Here is an 18926-nt window from a genome sequence, read left to right on the forward strand (position 1 = left end):
TTGTTAACTGATTAAGTTGCACAGTAAAATCCGGAATATAACTGGATTTGCACATACAACTTCAGTCACGCTATATAGAATCTGGGGGATAATGGGCATTTTATCATTTAGCGCATGCTAATCATTAGCACGGTTTAGTAAAACCAACCTGTTCAAAAAGGCATACCACAACGATCCATCCTAAATACCAGACAACGTAACTCTTCCAGAATTAGACAAACCAAACTCTTTATACCTGACTGCTTCAGTAACTCTATCACTAATGAACGTTAATACATCACCACCTTGTTCCTCACGCTGAAATGAACTGATTATCTAATGTAATTTATAATTTACTGTACCATCTATGTACTTAATGCAATACCACTTGTATTTCTCATTCCGGAAATGGCGATTGCCACTACGGCATACTGCAAGCCACATTGAGCCTGCAAAAAGGTGGGAAAATGTGGGATACAAATGCAACAAATAAATAAAAGGACCCCTAAGTGAAGATTTCAGCCTGGAGAATTTACTCAGCTAACTATTAAGCTGCCTGAGCAAATTCTTTGTCCTAATTTATATTTTGCTCACACCTTTTTCAGAAGTAGCTCAAGGTGAGTTACATTCAGGTACTCTCGGTATTTCTCTGTCCCAGGAGGGCTCACAATCTAAGCTTGTACCTGAGGCAATGGAGGGTTAAGTGACTTGCCCAAGATCACAAGGAGCAACAGTGGGATTTAAACCGGTCACCTTGGGATTGCAAGACCCCTGCTCTAACCACTAGGCCAGTCCTCCACTCAACAACATTCCATGTCAAATCACCAATAATAGCAACATTCCATGTAGAATCTTCAATAGTAGCAACAGGTTCCCAAATAGTAGCAACATTCCATGTAAAATCTCAGATAGTAGCAACAGAATCTCAAATTTATTTGGATTTTGCTCACACCCTTTTTCAGTAATAGCTCAGGGTGAGTTACATTCAGGTACTCTGGATATTCCTCTGTCCCAGGAGGGCTCACAATCTAAGCTTGTACCTGAGGCAATGGAGGGTTAAGTGACTTGCCCAAGATCACAAGGAGCAACAGTGGGATTTAAACCGGCCACCTTGGGATTGCAAGACTGGTGCTCTAACCACTAAGCCATTCCTCCACTCCACTGTCTTTATTCTGAAAGTTTCAATAAATTGCCACAGACTTTAAGACCCTTCTCCACACCCTGTTTGACTTCTTCCCACACTCCTTGGGGGTGCGGGAACCCCTGCTATAGACTAAACATTTTCAGTGACGTGCATTTCAAATGGAGGCAGAGCCACGATGGGGAGCCACCGATTTTAAAAGAGAAGTAGGCTAGCGATTGACACAATGGGCTGGGAAACAGAGTTCAAATCTTATTTCACCCAATAATACAACTTGTGACTTCAATTTTGAGATGGCTTCAACTTACGGAAGACAACTACTACTACTATTTAGCATTTCTATAGCGCTACAAGGCATACGCAGCGCTGCACAAACATAGAAGAAAGACAGTCCCTGCTCAAAGAGCTTACAATCTAATAGACAAAAAAAAAAAAAGTAATCAAATCAATTAATGTGTACAGGAAGGAGGAGAGGAGGGTAGGTGGAGGCGAGTGGTTACAAGTGGTTACGAGTCAAAAGCAATGTTAAAGAGGTGGGCTTTCAGTCTAGATTTAAAGGTGGCCAAGGATGGGGCAAGACGTAGGGTCTCAGGAAGTTTATTCCATGCGTAGGGTGCAGCGAGACAGAAGGTGCGAAGTCTGGAGTTGGCAGTAGTGGAGAAGGGAACTTACGGAAGACAAGCTGCATCAGTCCTGGCTTTAATTCCACTGTATCCAATGGAAGTAAAACTAGAACTGTTTCATCCTGCCCTCCATAAGCTGGAGCCATCCAGTAATCTGTCCTGGTGATATTCATAGTAACATAGTAAGTGACAGCAGATAAAGACCTGAAGGGTCCGTCCAGAAGTCACATTCATTATCAATTCAAGATTTAAATCAACACTAAGCAGGATATTATATACCCGATCATGGTCTTTCTTTGGTGTTTCTGGGACACAGACCATTAAAGTCTGTCCAGCTCTGTCCTTATGCTCAAACTACTGGAGTTGCCTTCAAAGCCACTCTAGCCTATCCAAACCTGTCTTGCCATTTGCATTAGCAGGTGATGGTAACCAGATAAGTACCAGTAAGAGGGATATTCAGCAACACTTTCTATGAAGCTACAATGTAGTAAATTTAAAATGAATCGGAGAAAATGTTTCTTCACTCAACGTGTAATTAAACTCTGGAATTCATTGCCAGAGAATGTGGTAAAGGCGGTTAGCTTAGCGGAGTTTTAAAAAGGTTTGGACGGCTTCCTAAAGGAAAAGTCCATAGACCGTTATTAAATGGACTTGGGGAAAATCCACTATTTCTGAGATAAGCAGTATAAAATGTTTTGTACATTTTTGGGATCTTGCCGGGTATTTGTGACCTGGATTTTCCACTGTTGGAAACAGGATGCTGGGCTAAATGGAAATTTGGTCTTTCCCAGTATGGCAATACTTATGTACTTTTTTGACTACCTTAGCACTACCTTTACAGTGCTGGTTGGTCCATGGGTGGTGCTTGGGTGGGGCTATAGGTTATCCAGGTAGCAGTGGTGTTCAGATCTCTAACCAGGTAAAGTTAGGACAGTGAAAGCTTTATCAGATCAGCTATCCAGTTACCCATTTGAAAATCACCAGTAACTATTAGTCAGTGCCGATTTCCAGATATTCAGTGCCAGATGGTATCCCGATACCGGTGCTTAATATCCAGTGTTTTATTTTTACCTGTGGTGGTTGGCATTTTAAAACACACTAACTACTAGAAGCTGAATATCAGCCCCCTAGACTTTAGGCATGTTTCTTTACTATAGATTATTTCAGGTACAAATCTAAGGGCCCTGTTTACCAAGCCACGGTAGAGGCGTGCTAATGTTTTTTTAGCACGCGCTAACCGTGTAGATGCCTATAAATATTCCCACGGAGATAGGCAGATATAGTTGCTCTCCTCAAACGTGGAAGAGGCTGGGAACTCAAGGCTGGTTAGTCTGACCTCAAACCAGAATCGATTTCCTGAGCCCCTACGACTTGCCCCATCCTTAGCCACCTTTAAATCTAGACTGAAAGCCCACCTCTTTAACATTGCTTTTGACTCGTAACCACTTGTAACCACTCGCCTCCACCTACCCTCCTCTCCTCCTTCCTGTACACATTAATTGATTTGATTACTTTATTTTTTGTCTATTAGATTGTAAGCTCTTTGAGCAGGGACTGTCTTTCTTCTATGTTTGTGCAGCGCTGCGTACGCCTTGTAGTGCTATAGAAATGCTAAATAGTAGTAGTAGCGGACTGGATTATTCAACAAATAAGGGAAGAATACTAGATATGGTTTACTTGAATTCTTTCTAGGCCTCTGACATGGTTCCAAGTAACCAATTCATAAACGGACCGAGAATCCTAGGTATGGGCCAGAAACTGATCGAATAGGAGACAGCAAAGGGTAGTGGTAGATGGAGTGATCCAAGGAAAAAAGCATTTCCTTGGTCTGGTCCTTTTTAATATTTTTTAGAGGTGGTTGGAAAAGTTTGCCTTTTTGCAGATGACGAAAATGTCTGCCACAGGGAACAAGAGGAGGGATCTAGCAATAGTTGAGAGATGATCTAGAGTTTCGGCAGCTAAAATTTAGTGCTAAAAATGCAAGGTCATGTATTTAAGCGGTAAAAAAAATCAAGAAGACATACTCTACAGGGAATGAAAATCTTCTGTGCACCAAAAGAGAACAGGATCCAGGAAAGGGGGGGGGGGGGGGAATCATATCTGATGATCTTGAGGTAACAAATAGGTAGAAAAGTTGATGGCCAAAGTCAGAAGGATGAGGAAAGATCAGAAAGAAAAAGGAGGTGACAGTGCCTCTGTATATGCTTCGGTGAGACCATGTTTGGAGTACTGTGTAGTTTTGGAGAATTCGCTTTCAAAAAAGATATGAAACAAACGGAGTCCGTCCAGAGAGTGGCAACTAAAATGGTTGATGGTCTTCATTGTAAAGCATATGGAGATAGATTTAAAGATCTAAGGGGGTTGTTTACTAAAGCTTAGCTCAAGTTATCTGCAGCAGGGTCCATTTTATTCCTATGGGCCCTGCTGCAGATAATTCGAGCTAAGCTTTAGTGAACAACCCCCTAAATGTGTATACCCTAGAGGAAAGTCAAAAAAAGGATGATAAAATAGCATAGACATTTAAATAGTTCTAAAATAATAGGCAGAAGTTACATTTTTGGCAGTGAAAAGGAAGTTCTGAAATGAAGAACAGGTGGATGTGAAGCGTCTGTTCACACTTTCCAAAAATACTAGGACTAGGGGCATGCAATGAAACTACAGTGTAGTAAATTTAAAACAGATCAGAGAAAATGTTTCTTCACCCAACGCATAATTGAACTCTGGAATTCGTTGCTGGAGAATCTGGTGAAGGCGGTTAGCTTAGCAGAGTTTAAAAAGGAGTTAGACGGTTTTCTAAAGAACAAGTTCATAAACCACTACTAAATGGACTTGGGAAAAATCCACAATCACAAGAACAACATGTAAAGAATGTTTGTACGTTTGGGAAGCTCACCAGGTGCCCTTGGCCTGGATTGGCCGCTGTCGTGGACAGGATGCTGGGCTCGATGGACCCTTGGTCTTTTCCCAGTGTGGCATTACTTATGTACTTAAGAGTCATAGGATAAGTACATAAGTATTGCCATACTGGGAAAGACCAAAGGTCCATCAAGCCTAGCACCCTGTCTCCAACAGTGGCCAATCCAGGTCACAAATACCCGGCAAGATCCCCAAAATGTACAAAACATTTTATACTGCTTATCCCAGAAAAAGTGGCTTTTCCCCAAGTCCATTTAATAACGGTCTATGGACTTTTCCTTTAGGAAGCTGTCCAAACCTTTTTAAAACTCCGCTATGCTAACCGCCTTTACCACATTCTCTGGCAACGAATTCCAGAGTTTAATTACACGTTGAGTGAAGAAACGTTTTCTGCGATTCGTTTTAAAATTTACTACATTGTAGCTTCGTCGCATGCCCCCCTAGTCCTAGTATTGTTGGAAAGCATGAATGGATGAAGGTGAAAGAAGGCAGACAGGAGAAATCTAAAGAGATATTTCTTTACCGAAAAGGGTAGTGGGTATGTGAAAGCCTCCCAGTAGAGGTGGCGGGGCTAAGGACTGTATCAGAAGCTAAGAAAACATAGGACATGCATCAAGGAACTCTGAGGGAGAAGATGGAATTGTATCGACTGGGTTATTCGTTTGGACAGTCAGACTGGATAGGCTGTACGGTCTATTCTGCAATCAGTCCTTTATCTCATATAGCCTGACTTCAAGTCCAATTTACTACAAACCCAGACCTCATGCCTGCTACTAATTATGTTGAAAACAAGATAACAGGTGCAGTTATCAATGTGGGCTACCATTAAGCCATCACCACTAATTAATGCTATTTTAGCACTGGTCCCATTTTATATAATGAGACCTAATTACTAATAACTGGGGTTAACACTAAATTAACATGAGTTAATGGTAGTTCACATTGATAACTTCTCCCTTAAGTTGCAACACATAATAGCTGGACATGCGACATCGTTGGTGGTATTATTACTGAAATTGCAGCTCCCGTTCAAGTGGAGAGTTTGCCGAAAGCACAGTATTTAAAATAAATTGCAAAGTGCAAAGTTCACAGTATCAGAAGAGTTCATGAATTTATGAAGCTCCAACAATTGTGCGTCAAGTACAGTTTTCCTTTAATGGCCTTTATCGAAACTGCGGAACTTTCGTTTTTTTTTTTGTTTTTTTTTTAATGACTGAAATGTACGATGTTGTTTTCCCTCTGATTACTCACTCTTCAAGGACTCGCATGCTTCCATCTTTCGGAGCCAAAAGAATGATCATTGATATGACAGCATGCCTTAAATATATATATTTTTTTGAAATCACCTAAGAAATTATGCAGTCATTAAAGGCTATATTAACACCTTAAAACAGGCTATAATTAGGAATTCTTCAATTCGGTGGATGCTTTTCCAATTAAGCTCTCCATAATTTTAATCATGGGCGCATTATCGTGTTTCAGTAATTTAGGTACATGTGGTATAATTAAGCTTTGAAATAAATTACCCTACAGCAGCCAAGTAATACTTTCCTCAAACTCCCTTTCAAGTAGGGTCTGCAATAAAAGTTTCTGAGATGATGGGTGCTCAGCCATGCAAAAGACAAAAACTCTGGAGACCCCAATTGCCACCGTAGCTCCCAATTTGCAAATAGACCCCTTTGGTGAAGAAGATGGGTTTTATTAGCTAAATACGCTCTGTGGTGATTAGTATGCGAGTCAAACTTTATTACTGATTTATCATTTCTTAATGCTATTCATGTGTTCATTAGATGGTAAGGTAGAACATATCATTTTATTACTAGAAAGGTGGTGAACTCCATACAAGTATTGGGAATAACACGAAGCTGTTACACGCACCTTCTGCAATATACATAGTAAACATAGTAAATGACGGCAGATAAAGACCTGTACGGTCCATCCAGTCTGCCCCACAAGATAAACTAATTTTACATGGTATGTATACCCGAGTTTCATTTGTCCTTGCCTGTCTCAGGGCACAGACCGTAGAGGTCTGCCCAGTACTGTTCTTGTACTAAGTTCTGAAGCTAACAAAGTCTGCCCTCCCCTATCCTCGCCTCCCAACCACCAACCCCTCTTCCCCCCACCTACAGAAGGGGCAGGGGGACCAACGACATTTTGCACAATTTTATTTTGAGCAAAGGGTACAACTTTAAGTTTAGGAGTAACATCCAGGGAAGATGGCAAAGGGAAATGGAGGGCGTGTCTAAGGATTCTCCAAAATTACAATGGGGTGTGTAAACCAACAAGAAATTAAGGGGCCCTTTTTACTAAGCCACATAGGCACGTACGCCATGTCCTATGCACGTCAATTTGGAGTTACCGCCTGGCTACCGCGTGGCCTGGGTAGTAATTTCATTTTTTACGTGTGTACACTACACACGCCAGAAAATAATTTTTTATTTTCTTGCATGCGGCAGAAACCGGGTGGTAATCATCATTCTACGCACATAGACGATTACCGCACGGTTACCGTGTTAGACCTTATCGCTAAGTCAATGAGTGGTGGTAAGATCTCAGACCCAAACTGGACGTGCGGCAATTTTCAAGTGCGCTGAAAAATGATTCTGCGCGTGCCCAAACCACACGTCTACACTACTGCAGGCCATTTTTCAGTGCGCCTTTGAAAAAGGGCCCCTTAAGCACTCACAAAAAAATGTGGAGAAAAAAGCCTTAGTAAAGCCACCCAGCCAACCACAGTTATAAGGCTTAGGCACGACTTATCATCACAGGACTAAAACAAACTCCACAAACAGGGTGTTCAAATTATTTCAAAAAACTGTAGCAGAGTAACAAAGGCATGTGTATCCCACAAGAAAACAAAAATTATAGTCACTGTTTAAAACAGTTCTAACCATGCTAGCAGTGCTTTATACTCTATTTATCTTCTCATCCAATGCAAAGCATAACCAACATGTCCAAGGATCCAAGTATCCAACAGGGATTTCCCGTTTCACCAAAGTCACAGCAACAGACCAAAAACAAAGGTAACCCCCTGGGAAGAACCAGTAATGGAGTGAGGCAGGGGCGTAGCCAGACAGCATATTTTGGGTGGGCCTAGGCAAGAAGTGGGTGGGCACCAAGTGTTCTCCCTCCCCCACACACACCCAAAAAAATATCTCAGCTGGCGGGAAAATGCTTCCTTCCACCTTAGCAGTCTGCAGCAGGCATGCACTGAAAACGGAGCATGTGCAGGTGCCAGTATTGTGGAAAGCAGCGTTGTTGTTACCATCGGGGACGTCTTCAGCTTGCGGAACTTGGGATCCCCAACAGCTACCGCTAAACATGTGCTACTGTTGGGTGGGCCTGAGCCCTGACTAGGTGGGCCTCGGCCCACCCAGGCCCACCTGTGGCTACGCCACTGGAGTGAGGTCTGGGTGAGTTCCCCCAGGGGATTACTGAATCATATCTGGCTCCTGGCCAGGAGCGGGGAGGAGCGATGGGAGTGATTATCGGCTGGAAGGAGGGATATACCCAGCCAAAATATATGGAGGATATGTGTATATTGGTACAGTTCTATTGATGTGGTAGCGGGAAAGAAATAACACATTAACGGTTGGCAGGGAATGGTAGCTGGGGGGGAGTGATGAGGAGAAATAAGTTTCTGCCATTTTCTGCACAAGGTCTTTGGTTGCTCAAACCCCTGCCAGGACCCGTGGAGTGAGGGGGGACACAATAAGAAGGGGCTGTTGTGATATAGTAATCTCTGCAGGAAGAAACAGAGGTTGAAGCAAGAAGGCTCCGGGGAAGGGAGAGAGAAAATACCCTTCCTGTGAGCAGAACAAGGAGAAACCTGTTCGGGCCTGGAGGTGGGTGAGAGGAACAAGAATGGACAGGGAGGTCTGGTCCTAGATACAGTCTAGCAGCTGGGGAAAAGCCCAGCGAATTGCTCGCCTGGCAAAGGAGCAGACAAGCTGCAGCCCCAGATTGTCCTGTTGGGTGGGATGGGTTTGGATGGTTGAGAGTTTGTACGTTTGGGAAGCTCGCCAGGTGCCCTTGGCCTGGATTGGCCGCTGTCGTGGACAAGATGCTGGGCTCGATGAACCCTTTGTCTTTTCCCAGTGTGGCATTACTTATGTACTCATGTCAAGTGGACACTGGAAGAGTCCTTATTTGCGTCTGACAAGTGCCTGGGATTTCCCCACAGGAAGAGAGATTTAAGACTGCTAAACTGATTAGTGCAGCAGCCTGAGAATGAAGGGAACTGGGTTTGATTCCCACTGCAGCTCCCTGTGATTCTGGCCAAGTTACTTAACCCTCCATTGCTTCAGGTACAAAATAAGTAACCATAGGAAGCGGTTTAAGAAATCCCATCCCCTTTCCCTTATTTGGGTATATCTTATCTCTCCAAACGTACTTTTAGCGTATACTCTGGTGGATCCTCCTCCTCTTCTATCCCGCTGTCAGTTGGTGTACCTCAGGGATCTGTCCTGGGACCTCTACTCTTCTCCATCTATACTTCTTCCCTTGGTACTCTGATCTCATCCCATGGTTTTCAGTATCATCTTTACGCCGACGACTCCCAGATCTACCTCTCTACACCAGAAATCTCAGCAGGCATCCAGGCCAAAGTTTCAGCGTGCCTGTCTGACATTGCTGCCTGGATGTTTCACCGCCATCTGAAGCTAAACATGGCCAAGACTGAGCTTCTTATCTTTCCACCTAAACCGACCTCTCCTCTCCCCCTGTTCTCTATTTCTGTGGATAATATGCTCATCCTTCCCGTCTCATCAACACGTAACCTTGGGGTCATCTTCGACTCCTCCCTCTCCTTCGCTTCACATATTCAACAGACTGCTAAAACATGTCGTTTCTTCCTCTATAACATCACCAAAATTCACCCTTTCCTTTCTGAGTATGCAACCAGAACCCTCATCCACGCTCTTATCACCTCCCGCTTAGACTACTGCAACTTGCTTCTCACAGGTCTCCCACGTAGCCATCTCTCTCCTCTTCAATCTGTTCAAAATTCTGCTGCACGACTAATATTCCGCCAGTGTCATTATGCTCATATTAGCCCTCTCCTCAAGTCACTTCATTGGCTCCCTATCCATTTCCGCATTCAGTTCAAACTCCTCTTACTGACTTACAAATGCATTCACTCTGCAGCTCCTCAGTACCTCTCCACTCTTATCTCTCCCTACATTCCTCCCCGGGAACTCCGCTCACTTGGCAAATCTCTCTTATCTGCACCCTTCTCCTCCACCGCTAACTCCAGACTCCGTTCCTTCTATCTTGCAGCACCGTATGCCTGGAATAGACTTCCTGAGCTGGTACACCAGGCCTCATCTCTGGCTATCTTCAAATCTAAGCTAAAAACCCACCTCTTTGATGCTGCTTTTAACTCCTAACCCTAACCCTTCAACTGTCCCCTATCCCTGATATGTCCTGTCTGTCCTAACTCCTTATCCCTTACTTGTCCTGTCTGTCTGTCTGTCATAATTAGATTGTAAGCTGTATCGAGCAGGGACTGTCTCTCCATGTTCAAGTGTGAAGCGCTGCGTACATCTGGTAGCACTATAGAAATGTTAAGTAGTAGTAGTAGTAGTAGTAGTAGTAGTATATGGCTTATATCCTAACTGTGATGTCTTGCAGTTTCTGATTGTTTGTTTGTTACATTTGTATCGCACATTTTCCCACCTATTTGTAGGCTCGATGTGGCTTACATAGTACCGGAGAGGCCTTTGCAGGCTCCGGTGTGAACAAATACAGGGTGATGTTGTGGTAAGACCAAGTTCATGTGGCACAGCCACATTAGGGAATCGGAGAACGGAAGAGTTGTGGTATGTCCATTACGTGCTTTAGTTTGGTTGTGTTGCAGAGATTTAGGCATTTAAGTTGGAAAGGGAAGTGGTCACATTTCCAACCTACACCCAATCCCAGGAGGACCCCAGTTATTTCAGGAAATCTTTGGGTCCATATTTAAAGATCGGCAAAGCTTTCAATGTTGGCCTGCAGCATTCCTCAAATTTGAACACATTAGTGGTGCAAAATGAGATTCTAGACATACATCTTAGTCCCTCTACTCTTTTAACTCTTGTATAACTGCTTTGGGTGATCCTTATTGCTGGAGCTGGAAATGTGGTCTATAATTATTTCAAATAAATACATAGATAAAAGTTAGACCCAACAGCAGGTATATTACTTATAGATAACTGGTGGAATCCTGAGAATGAGCAGGACAATGAATGCTCTGATTTCTCATCATATATTTATTTAGATTTTTGCTCACATTTGTTGCAGAAGTAGCCCAAGGTAAGTTAAATACCCAGTGCATCTGAGTGTAATACTTTATTAGGGTGCAAAAAGAAATTCCCTCTTAAGTCTTATCATATGTGATTTTACAGACAGTATTCCTGCTTTTCAGTGTACATCAGTTGCGTTCCTAGGGGGGCGGACATCCGGGACGGTGCCCCGCCCCCCCGGGTGCAGCACCCCCCCGATGCAGCGCGGACCCCCCCGGGTGTAGCACACCCCCACGATGCAGCGCGGACCCCCCCCCCCCCGGGTGCACGCCGCTGGGGGGGGTGCCGCAGCGCGCGCCTGCTCAGAGTTCCCTGACTTCGCGCGTTCGCTGCAGCTCCCTCTGACCCGGAACAGGAAGTAACCTGTTCCAGAGCAGAGGGAGCTGCAGCAAACGCGCGAAGTCAGGGAACTCAGAGCAGGCGCGCGCCGCGGCACCCCACAGCGGCGTGCACCCGGGGCGGACCGCCCCCACCTTGGTACGCCACTGGTGTACATAAAGTCTTTAATCACAAGGCAAACAGCCTTCTCCTCTCCACCCACAAGGAAACATAGATAGAAAATGAAGGCAGATAGACCATATGGCTTAGCCAGTCCCGCCCATCCATGTCATCTACTATCCCTTTCCTTTCCCTTAGATGTCCTAGGTGCTTGTGCCATGCTTTCTTGAATTCAGATATAGTTTTGTCTTCACCAGCTCCACCTGGAGGCCATTCCATGAATCCACCACCTTTTCCCTTAGATTACTCCTAATTCCCCTTATTCCCAAGCTTTCCTTTCAGTTCACAGACTGAAAAAGAAAAGGGCACGTTTCCCTGTAACACACCCAGCTGCAAGCAATGCCAAAACATTTCACAAGACCCCACAGTCATTCACAAGGGAAAAATATTCAACATAAAGGACTATTTTACATGCTCATCTTCCAATGTGGTATATATCATTCAGTGTAAAAAATGTAACGAAGGATGCTATATAGGAGAAACAGGCCAGATGCTTAAAACAAGATTCAATCTGCACAGACATCACATGAAAATAGCCGTGCCAGTCAAGCCCCCACCCCTGTGGGCCAACACTTTACAAGACCAGAACACTGCACCAGTGATTTCACAGTAAGAATACTGAAAGGTAACTTTAAAACAATACAAGAACGTAAGACCTTTGAAGTTAGAATGATTGAATATTTTGACACCCAACAGACAGGACTTAATAAGGATCTGGGTTTTCTAACCCATTATAAAACATAAAGCTGTATTTCTCTGTTTATTTCTCTGTTTATTACCCTCCTCTCACCTACCAACACCCATCCTGTTAGAATATCAATGAAATGCTTGATGTCCCCATGCATACCCCCACCCTCCCACTCTGTCAGACTGTCAAAGTAATGCTTCGATGTTTCTCTCATATATACTATCTGCTACCACATTTGCTTATTTCCGATCTGACGAAGAAGGGCAACCTTCGAAAGCTAATCAAGAAATGTATTAAGTTATGTCTAATAAAAAAGGACCATCTTATTTTCTTTTCCATGTTTTATTTTGTTTGATTTCTATTGATAACCTTTAAGAGTGGACTAACACGGCTACCACACCTTCCAGTTGAAAAAGACTCACCTCCTGCGCATTTATGTCATGGAGGTATGTTAAGTGCTTATATCACGTCTCCCTTCTGTTACCTTTCTTCTAAAGAATACATATTGAGATTTTTACTACTACTACTATTTAGCATTTCTATAGCGCTACAAGGCGTACGCAGCGCTGCACAAACATAGAAGAAAGACAGTCCCTGCTCAAAGAGCTTACAATCTAATAGACAAAAAATAAATAAAGTAAGCAAATCAAATCAATTAATATGTACAGGAAGGAGCGTAGGTGGAGGCGAGTGGTTACGAGTCAAAAGCAATGTTAAAGAGGTGGGCTTTCAGTCTAGATTTAAAGGTGGCCAAGGATGGGGCAAGACGTAGGGGCTCAGGAAGTTTATTCCAGGCGTAGGGTGCAGCGAGACAGAAGGCGCGAAGTCTGGAGTTGGCAGTAGTGGAGAAGGGAACAGATAAGAAGTCTGTTCCCACACATGTTCTGTGTTTCTGCACCTTAAGCCAGTTTATCCAAGCTGAAACCAGACTTCCCACCCAGTAACCTGCCAAATCCATTGATATTCCACAAACAGACTGCATTCTTTTCAGAATTCCCCTAATATGATTTTTACATATTAGATTTACATGCACTGCTCGACGACATCCGCAGTGGCAATGCAGAGTGCCTGTTACTTTAAGAGTAATAAATCCCAGCTCCATGAGGGGTAGGGCAGGGGGTGGTGGAAACGGATGACCCCCCCCCCCCCCTTACACACACACACACACACACACACACACACCTCATCTGGTTTTCTTTACGCATTCGCAGATAATAAATGCAGTTTCTACCTAAAGAATTTGGACAGGAGCTGAGATAACTGATGTACGTTTAATAACAGTCCCATTACAAAGCAAATGACTGCAGGCAGTTGGTCTTTTTTTGCTTTTGTCTTTCTCCCCGGGGCTTATACAGTCTTGTCAAACCAAACTCTGCTTGGCGGGCACCATGCCGAGAAACCTACTGCTTGCTTTTAGCATATTTATGTACAGTACTTGAAACTATTAAACAGGATAGCGGAGAGGAGACTGACATGTGGGCTGATTATTCTTCTAGGTATTGTTCTTCAGAGGCAGGGGGTCTCAAACCCAATGACATGAGAAAAGATACCTTTTGACAAATGATTTCAGTGATGAACTAAGAGCAGTGTCTCCTTTTCTTGTTCTGCTCTTCCTTTGAAGTGGGTTCTTCAACTCCTTTCTGAAACTACACTGGACCTGAGCAGCACAGAGGACAGTAGGGTGGGGATTATACCCAGTGCCCCCGCCTACTGCAATTGCTCAGCCAAGATAAGGACCACCAAAATTTGGCCCTTGCAAGAAATTTGACTCTCACTGTGGCAGGGGCGTAGCCAGACACCCAAATTTGGGTGGGCCTGGGCCCAAGATGGGTGGGCAGAAGAACTCCGCCTTGTCCCACAAGTGATTTCTTGACTGCATCCATATGGTCTCTCAAACATATACCCTTCCCTGAATACCTTTTAAATAGCAGATTTTCACCAACAGCCTTTCCTCTGATGCAACTTCCTGTTTCCGCATAGGCGGGAATACATCAGAGGGAAGGCTGCGGGGCCGGTGCGAACAGTATGTATCAGTTGCTGCTCACTGCAGGCAAAGATCTGCTATTTAAAAGGTATGCAGGAGGGACAGTTGGGAGTTTTCGGCTGGTGGGGCTTGGGAATCCCTGCCAGCCACATTATAGTTGTGTTGCTACTGGGTGGGCCTGAACCCAAAGTGGATGGGCCTGGGCCCACCCAAGCCCACCCTTGGCTACGCCACTGCACTGTGGACTCGCTGGGAGAAAAAGGCCAGGCTGAGTCGAGGATATATGTTAGCGACCGCACCTGGAGTATAGTAGAATTGGAAAAGGTACAGCGAAGGGCGACGAAAATGATAGTGGGGATGGGACGACTTTCCTATGAAGAGAGGCTGAGAAGGCTAGGGCTTTTCAGCTTGGAGAAGAGATGGCTGAGGGGAGATATGATAGAAGTGTATAAAATAATGAGTGGAATGGATCGGGTGGATGTGAAGCGACTGTTCACGCTATCCAAAAATACTAGGACTAGAGGGCATGAGTTGAAGCTACAGTGTGGTAAATTTAAAACGAATCGGAGAAAATTTTTCTTCACCCAACGTGTAATTAGACTCTGGAATTCGTTGCCGGAGAACGTGGTACGGGCGGTTAGCTTGACGGAGTTTAAAAAGGGGTTAGATAGATTCCTAAAGGACAAGTCCATAGACCGCTATTAAATGGACTTGGAAAAATTCCGCATTTTTAGGTATAACTTGTCTGGAATGTTTTTACGTTTGGGGAGCGTGCCAGGTGCCCTTGACCTGGATTGGCCACTGTCGGTGACAGGATGCTGGGCTAGATGGACCTTTGGTCTTTCCCAGTATGGCACTACTTATGTACTTATGTAACATAGTAAGTGACAGCTATGCTTTTCTGTTTATCCCAGCCATCCTTGGCCCTCTGACTCTTTTTCTCACCCTCTTCTTCTTCTTCCTCAGTCCTCTCTCTCTCTCAGTCTGAATTTTTGTTCCTTTTCCCCCTTGTTCTCCCCTTTTCTTCATGCATCTCTCTCTTGTTCTGCTCCTTCCTCTCCACTTCTTCTCTCCCCAACTTTTTCCACTTTTACTTAGTCTTTTCCCCCTCTCATTCATACCTTTACCTTCTCTCCTGCCTCCTCCTACCATCCCCAACTTTGCTTTCCCCACACAATTGTTCCTACCTATCTTGTTCTCTCCTCTCCTTCATCACTCTTCTCTTTCCCCTCAATGTTTTCATCTTGTTCCTCTTTCTATCCTTTATCTCCCACTCTTGTCCTATCCGCTCACACTTTTAACCTTCTACCTCTTTCTCCTTGTCTCTAGTCTCCCCATTCTTACTTTGCTCTCTCTATACCCCACCTCCACACAACTGTTTGCATCCATGCTCACCTCACCCTCCCTCTTTTCTCCCTTGATTGCAGCTGTAGCAGGAGTGGGAGAAAGTGCTTTTGGGCATTCTGCCGATTCCTACCTCCTGCTTGTGATTGGTTCTGCTGAGCAATATGAGCCTATCAACGACAGGAAATGTGGAAACAGTAGCATATGCCCTCCCCTCACAGCGATATCTACTATGAAGAGTTTGGAGATTTTGAGTTCCTGCCTGTGGATCTATGCTGGCGTCCGTAAATTCACTCCCGGGATTATTCATCAAAATGCAACAGTGAGCAGAATAAAAATAATACGCAAGCACATTTCCATCAGCTTCATGCAGAAATCTGGTAGCCATTTTGACTCTGAACACCACCGCGTTCTTCGAAGGTTGCCAGACTTTTAATCTGATCAAAACAAGAACTATCCCTAAACATCGCTATATACGAAAGTTTTGAAACTACATAGAGCCCATCATGAAATGTGATCTGGACCTTAAAGTGTATTGAAAAATGATCACCGTGAAATTGAAAATACCAAGAGCTCATTGCACAGGACTGACAACTCTGTATAGTGATATTAAGATCAGCTTCACATACAATATATGAACTGTGGAGAGTTTTCGATTTTTGTTACTTTGCTCTATGCATCAGACCTTTTATGGCGAAGCATTTGTACAAACTCATGAAACCTTTGCATTTCATATAAATTCACTTGCATTCCTTAATTTCTTTGTCTCCTACCTTTTTCTGTTCTTTGATTTCTTCATTTTAAACAGTTTGAGGAGACATTTAGAGAAAAGAAATACAAAAGAGAAAACGAGACAGAACATCTGAGAAAGAGAAAACGGGAAAAGAATTCCTACCTGACTGGAGCTCCCCTAGACTGTGCAGGCTTCAGAATAACCGTGACAGTTGTCTCGGTTTCATTTAACGGGGCATCGGTGTCGTAGTCTGGCATCGAAGGGGCTGTGATAAAAGAACAATTGATACGGAAATGTTATAACCCTCTGAAGGATAGGGAAGCAAAGGGATGACTGCAGCCAAGTCTCTGCCCACCCACCTTGAAGTCCCCACCTGAATCCCCACATGGTTCTGAGATCAATCCTGGCCTCCTGTTTAGGGTTACCATTTTGTGTCCTCTGAAAAAGAGGACACATGTCACGCCCCCGCCACGCCCATTGCCATGCCCCTTTCGGATCCTCATTCTGCCCCCTTTCCCCTCCCCCATCACATAGTCCCCTCCCATGCTCCCCCATCACATGCTCCCCTCCCCTTCCTTACCATCTTCCCTGGTGGTCTAGTGCCGTCTTTGGGGCAGGAAAGAGCTCCCTCTTTCCGGGCCGGAGCGCTGCCTGCCCTTGCCTACATCCTTCTCGGTCTCGGCTGGGGATTCAAAATGGCCGCTGAGAGTTGAAGCGGCCTCGCGAGACTTCGACTCTCGGCGGCCATTTTGAATCCCCAGCCGAGACCGAGAAGGAGGATGGGCAAGGCAGCGCTCTGGGAAGGAAAGAGGAGGCTCTTTCCTGCCCCGAGGACGTCACTAGACCACCAGGGAAGATGGTAAGGAAGGGGAGGGGAGAGCCACGTCGCCGATGGATCGCAAACCGCATGCACGCCCTCCCGCACTCACATTTGTCCAGAAATCCGGACAAACGTGCGTGCGGGCAAAACCCGCCGGACACCCCGGACATGCCCTCAAAAAGAGGACATGTCCGGGGAAATCCGGACGAATGGTAACCCTACTCCTGTTCCTCTTTCCAGTGTATGTCCATCAACCTTACCCAAAGAATCCCATTCTAGACCAGTGAAATATCAATCTTGGAATAAGACTATGTTGGCATGACTTTTAAAAGCAGCCAAACATTGGTTTAGCTGACAATTAAAAGATCTGCAAGCAACTTATTAAGGTGTCTGTTTTTTTATTCAGTTCCTAGACAGATATTTATGTTTGAAATACTTTCTTGAAAGGGAATGGGACTTGATATACTGCCTTTCTGTGGTTACAATCAAAGCGGTTTACAAATTATTTATTAGTTACATTTGTACCCCACATTTTCCCAACTATTTGCAGGCTCAATGTGGCTTACATAATACCGTAAAGGCGTTCGCCAGTCAGTTGATAACAAATACAAGGTTATGTTGTGGTCGAATGAGGTAGTTGTGTGTCAGGTACCATGAGGGTCGGAGGGAATGAAGATTGTGCATTGTCCAGTACGATCATTGGTTATGCTGTGTTGCTGGGTGTGGGGATTTACGATGGATCGGTGGGGTAGGCCTTTTTGAAGAGGTTGGTTTTTAGTGATTTCCTGAAGTTTAGATGGTCATGGATTATTTTCACAGCTTTTGGGAGTCCATTCCATAGTTGTGCGCTTATGTAGGAGAAGCTGGATGCATAAGTTGTTTATACAGAAACACTTATTTTGTATCTGGGGCAATGGAGAGTTAACGGACTTGGGTAGAGTCACAAGGAGCTGCAGTGGGAATTGAACCCAGTTCCCTAGGATCAAGGTCCCTGCACTAGGCTACTCCTTCACTAGCAACATTCCGTGTAGAATCTCAAATAGGGAAAGGGAAATGGGACTTGATATACTGCCTTTCTGTGGTTTTTGCAACTATATTCAAAGTGGTTTACATAGTATATACCAGGGGTGTAGCCAGACTTCGGCGGGAGGGAGGTCCAGAGCCCAAGGTGAGGGGGCACATTTTAGCCCCCCCCCTCCCGCTGCCGCTGACCCCCCCCCCCCCCGCCACTGCCGACACCAGCACCACCAACAACAACATTGACCCCCCTGCCGATGACCCTTTCGACCCCCCCGCCCGCCCGCCGTCGCCTGCCTTTCCTGGCAGGGGACCCCAACCCCCACCAGCTGAAATCTTCTTCCTTCGTTTGTTTTTTTGTTTTCTGAGTCTGACATCCTGAAGTCAGACTCAGAAACCAAACGAAGGAAGACTTCAGCTGGCGGGGGTTGGGGTCCCCCGCCAGCAAAGGTAGCAGACGGCGACAGCGGGTTGGTGGCAGGAGGGGAGTTGAGAGGGTCATTGGCAGGGGGTCCAGGGCCAAATCTATGGGGGCCCAGGCCCCCGTGGCCCCATAGTAGCTACACCCCTGGTATATACAGGTATTTATTTGTACCTGGGGCAATGGAGGGTTAAGTGACTTACCCAGAGTCACAAGGAGCTATAGTGGGAATGAAACCCAGTTCACCAGGATCAAAGCCCACTGCACTAACCAGTAGGCTACTCCTCCATCCGGTAGCGGTATGCACAGGAGTTACACCTGTAGTTTCAGTTCTTCAGGTCCCCCTGACTCAGTATTACTTCTCTCTCACTGGACATATGGCAATTTCAGATCCTTGAGGAATGAAATCTCAGTGATGGCTGCAAGCGACAGGAGGGTGCTGGAAATTCTGGGACTCCAGTTAAGCACTGGCATATCA

General features: G+C 44.9%; 1 protein-coding gene across 1 annotated transcript in view; it reads right to left on the minus strand.

Annotated features, from left to right (window-relative positions):
* The window catches only part of PTPRT (protein tyrosine phosphatase receptor type T), a 708336-nt gene that overhangs the window by 217607 nt on the left and 471803 nt on the right, over positions 1 to 18926 (minus strand). Inside the window, exon 10 of the mRNA XM_030212174.1 lies at positions 16353 to 16455. Within this exon, the coding sequence (XP_030068034.1) occupies positions 16353 to 16455 (103 nt within the window). The remainder of the gene's footprint in view (positions 1 to 16352; positions 16456 to 18926) is intronic.

This window comes from Microcaecilia unicolor, chromosome 8 (genome assembly GCF_901765095.1).
Source record: "Microcaecilia unicolor chromosome 8, aMicUni1.1, whole genome shotgun sequence".
NCBI lineage: Eukaryota > Metazoa > Chordata > Amphibia > Gymnophiona > Siphonopidae > Microcaecilia > Microcaecilia unicolor.